The sequence below is a fragment of the Alternaria postmessia genome (assembly GCF_024291825.1).
Source record: "Alternaria postmessia strain BMP 2775 chromosome Unknown scaffold_277, whole genome shotgun sequence".
Taxonomy (NCBI): domain Eukaryota; kingdom Fungi; phylum Ascomycota; class Dothideomycetes; order Pleosporales; family Pleosporaceae; genus Alternaria; species Alternaria postmessia.
Genome location: NW_026260350.1, coordinates 1 through 4,829, shown reverse-complemented (window position 1 = coordinate 4,829; position 4,829 = coordinate 1). Strand labels below are relative to the sequence as shown.

The 4,829-nt window shown below is 51.3% G+C and overlaps 1 protein-coding gene across 1 annotated transcript; it reads right to left on the bottom strand.

Annotated features, from left to right (window-relative positions):
* Positions 1-1,039: 1,039 nt before the first annotated feature.
* J4E82_011669 (uncharacterized protein) lies at positions 1,040-1,459 on the bottom strand (the record flags this gene model as incomplete). The annotated part of the gene is made up of 1 exon (XM_051737869.1): positions 1,040-1,459. One exon carries the CDS (start codon positions 1,457-1,459, stop codon positions 1,040-1,042), a length of 420 nt encoding a protein of 139 aa, XP_051582372.1.
* Positions 1,460-4,829: the final 3,370 nt, after the last annotated feature.

The window sequence follows — 4,829 nt, the reverse complement described above, 5'->3', positions numbered from 1 at the left end:
TGATGTCTTCCTTTCCTCCCACCACCACCCTCCATGAGTGAAAGCGCTAGCTGCTACATCACAAGGATGCGGAACAGTTCTCGGGCTTATTCTGGTAGTGATGGCAAGAAAGAGCCTAGACTGTCTCTTCCACCGACACGTCTGTCGCTGCGTCCCAAGAGTTCGTTGACAGTCTCAGCTGGGTCCGTCTCCGCGTCACCAAGCGAGAAGGTTGTTGCGTCGTAGCAGAGCAATCTGTGTTGTGTCTCCATGCCAACATCGAACAAGGGAGAGAAATGAGGTGTATCGGCCATGTACAGGAGATCGATCGATGGATGAGTAGCGAGACGCGCAAACATAGAGGGTACTGTCGTCCTCCGAAGGCAGGGTGAGTCGAAGGAGTTTAGGATGACGGGCACCGGATGCCACGCCGGACTGCTCGTGACATAATAAAATCGGGCAAGAGGGCAGATTGACTAGGCAACTTCTGTCCTACCAATGCCACTGCCGATGCTGTAGCCAACAGCAAGTATCTGTTTGTTGTGTCAGCTGTGTATCCACTTATGACCGCGATCTTCGGTGTCTTCTTCGTCCCCTTGTACGGCGCAGAAGTTACGAGATGTTGGTAGAAGCGTGCGGTGAGTCGCTCGATGAAGTAGCGCTTGAAGCTGTACCCATAGAGTCAGATGTCGTATCCTCCTTCTAGCTCGAAGATCCGTTTACTGTATTTACGACGGTGCAATCGAAGTAAAGATTCTCTTTGGGATCGATGCCGATTTTGGTATGTTTGTGTCGCTTCGAGGCTTTCATCGTGTTTGAGTAGGCTCTGCGCAGAGAGGGTGTTGCTGGAGGTTTTGGTGCCGCTGGGACGATCTTGCCAAAAGTGCTGCTCACACGGAGACAGCCCAGCTTGGGGTGTAGGCGAGCGCCGCTTTCGCCATCGTCCTACTTTCACTGACCCCTTCTGTCGATTCCTTCCATGCTTCGAGGATGTCTCTGGTACGGGAACCTCGTTTTGTACCGTTCCTTCTTCACCTTGTCCAGTGTCGTCTGCGTCTTCCTATGAGATAGGCTCGGCAAGATCTTCCTCCTTATCCCAGGCATGCTCGTCACTCTCATCGCCATGTAGTGCGCGTCCAAGTACACGTCGGTAGCTTTCCTCCGCGCGCTGCGATCGACGTTGCGAACAACGGCGGGTGTGTGATTCGGCGAGTCTCGTTTTGCGGACTCTTTGGAGATTTCGAATGTCGACTTTCGATACGACTTGGTCGTCGCAGTGTCTCTCCGGGCCGATCTTCTTCAAGACGAACTGTGCTGTCTTATGGTTGTCCAAGTGTTGTGCTCTCCCCTTCTTGGGCGATTTTTGCGTTTCGGGTGGTTCTAGCTCATCGTGAACGTCTTCTGCGAATTGCGCGAGTGACATCTGCGGCATCCCCTCGTCAGCGTCATGTTCGTCGCGTCTGCACTCTGTGCTGACCATGTCCTGTTCGTTGGGCGGGTGTTTTGGCAAGACGGGGCGACTTGGTTTGCGCGATCTGGGTCTTGGCGTGACGGCTGAGACTCACCCTTAGTCCTTGGTCGTTATCTACGAGGGATGACTAGGACGTGATTGGTCATACTGCAGATTCATTGCTGCTATGTTTCTCGTTTGCCTACGCCTTCGCGAATTATGTGAGACTTGACATTCACGGCACAGAGTCATAGTGATGTCGACAGGTGAATTGTACAGGACTGAGATTTGCACTGCTATTCGATCGTGGATCTAGCAAGCGTCATGCAGTGAGTAGTGCCTGGCTGCAGTCACTCGCCTATGCTCTTGAGAGGCGCACAACCTTAGCATGCATGCATACTGACTTCAACGGACTGAAAATTGTTCGTGCATGACCGTGTCTAGCTCCTCCATTCTCTGTCTCACATGCACATAGCCTGGACCATCACGTCGAGCGGTCTTAGAAATCGTGCTAGCCCAGTCCTAACTCGGTCGTGGAATCTGGGAAAGATGCACGCAGCTCGCTCATAAGCGGATACTTAGTGCTTCTGGCCGTAGCCGTCACGCCGTGAAGCGACATTGTCGGGTTCATCCAGTGCGTCCGTCTGAACTGAACACGCTGGATTTGGGGGTCGAAGAAGGCCAACATTAGCGCTATACCGTAACTCTACTCTCACTACAAGCTTGTCCGGTGCTCTTGGAACACGGAGTGCTTCACTAGGAAGATGCACACTTTGCAGGTCATCTTAGATTTTCTTAACCATCCACTAGGTGTACATGCAGAGAGAAAGTACTAAAGCTAAGCATCAACGCAGATTCTGACTTCCTTTGCTACAAGCTCTCGCCTTATGGTTGATTGTGTTGTCTTTGGAGACGAAGCATGTCTCAAGGGACTGGAAGTCGATCTCGCATCGTATCCCATCGCGATATCCTTCAATCCACGATTTGAGGTTCGCCTCGCTTTTGTCTCTCACTTTGTCGCACGCTTTTTTGACAAGATCGTGGCTATCGAGTGGGTGTGTGGCGGCTTCGATCATCGCAATCATCTGCGGGTCGCAAGGCTTCCTTTTATTTGTTTTGCGTTTTTTCAATTTCGCCCACTTTTGCCACAAAGAGGCCTGGGTGAAATGAAGGTTCGTATGCTTGCTATTCAGATGCGTTTCTAGTTCTGGCATCGTCGTACCTCTGGCTCTCAGTCGAAGCAATGTTTGCTCGAGTTCCGGGGTCCATAAGACAATGGATTTTGTAGACCCGTCTTTGAACTCGACGACCTGTGTTTTGAATGTTTCCGTTATGTCGGCGGTCGATATCGTGCATTTGCTTTGGTCGTGTATGGCATGACCGGGCTTGGTATCGTCTCGAATCGTGCAACATGGGGCTAACTTCAGCCAATGCCTTAGCTGTTTCCTCTTGAGCTTGCTCAACTTTAAGAGCCCTGTCAGCGTGAGACACTCCCTTTCGACAAGAGCGTAGTGTGCGTATAGTTCAGCAGACTTCTTCGCCGTGGCCCGACTTCTCGTTCTTCTCTTGGTCTGTTTGTGTTGATGGTCAGCCACGAAGACACTGTCCTTCTCGCCATCGCTCTCCGACAAGCATCCATCTTCCTCTATGCTTTCAATAGAGGCAGAATCAGATGTATCGGACGTTTCATACTCGCTCTCTCCACCAGAATCCACGCTGCTTCCAAGGTCGTCATCGATACCGGACTCTTCTGGATATGTTCCGTGGTCTTCGACACTCCTCGTATCGCGAGCGACACCGTCATTCTCTTCTCGCGCATGCTCCCCTCTCTCGAAGTCTAGAGGCATCAAAAGCTGTTCTCTTGCTTGGACGTCTTTAGTGGTTTTGATAATAAAACTAGGCCCTTCTTCGCAATGATATGCAAGTACCACCACGTTCTGGTCGGATTGTGAGCGGGACCTTTCGATGCGGCGCAGTGCAGAATCTTTCCTGCACACGTCCACACTGGCGTCTTTTGCAATCTGGTACAGATCCCCACTATGCACATCTTGTCGGCCGCCCACGCGACAGTCCCTCGCAAGGACTCCCAGAAATCTTCCAGTTGTGAGATTTTGGGAAGAAGCAACACCTCCAGACGGCAGATTAACGAGCTTCACAGGTTTCTGCTCTTGGAAGTTGTTAGGACACTCTGAGCAGCTGCATCGGGAGTCGATGCATTCAGCATTGTTCCGTACGCATTCACAATCTTCTCCACATGGACCCTCACAGTCACACGAAGGAAGTTTTTTCTCGCAACTAGCGCTGCATCCACACTCCCCGTGACAGATCTTGCATCTGCATTCGAGCTTTGTTGACGAACACGGCCCGTCATGGTCGCAGTGCCGTGGATACAGATCATCCAGTGAACCCTCGCTGGAGCTGGTATGCACAGATCGTTCACGTCGTCTGCGTTTCGAACGAGGTTCGGCTGAACTGGCGGTGTGTTAGTACTTCTTCATCTTCTCACTTGCAGAACAGCTACGGGCGCCCATGTACCTTTCGGCTCGCACATGATCTGGAGGCTGGTTTTGCCTTTTAGGAACACGTGGTGGTTGTAGTAGTGGTGGTAGTGGTGGAGGTGATGGTAGTGGTGATGGTGATGGTAGTGGTGGTGGTGAAGACAGGCTACTGGCTTCAAGCGCTTTGTCTATATCCAAGGCATACATGCAGCCGCGGAGCCCTAGCAAAAGAGGTTTGTGCTCATCTGAAGTACCTGCAGAATTTGCATACGCTTTTGCAAAGTCTTTCAGTATTTCCTTAACTTCGGACAGCCAATTTTTAGCCTGGTGACACAGCGTCCTCACAACGCAGCCTGTGAGTTCGGCGAACGGAAGCCTAAGAGACTCGGTGAATCGGGGTACATTCCGAAGTTGGTCGCAAAGATCGATGATGCAGCCGCGGACCTCCAAACATTCCGCGGTATGGTCTTCCGAACGCTCGCGTGGTAGAGGCGTTGCGAGATGCTTCTTGTGCTGCACGGCTTCGAAGGCTATCGCATAGCATTTCAGTGCAGAGGGTAGCAGCTCGAGAGTCGGACCTTTAATCAGCAAGTTTAGCAACTCTTTCGCGCTCAAAACAAGATTGACAGAATCCTGGAATTCTCCATACTGATACCAGTAGCGGATATCATTCAAGTTGGCTAGAATATCTTGTCGCTCGTGAAGTTTATCTTCGGCGCCGCGAATTAGGGACAGGAACACCTCGCTCCCGTCGACCGCCATAGAAGAAAGCGAAAAACAACAAATCAACAAACAAAGACTTTTCACGGAGGCGTGTAGAAAGAGACAAGAACGATGCGATCACGAAAAATCATGTCTGTCGATGGAAACATGTAAGAAGCAGAAGCGGTTGGTCTCTCAAG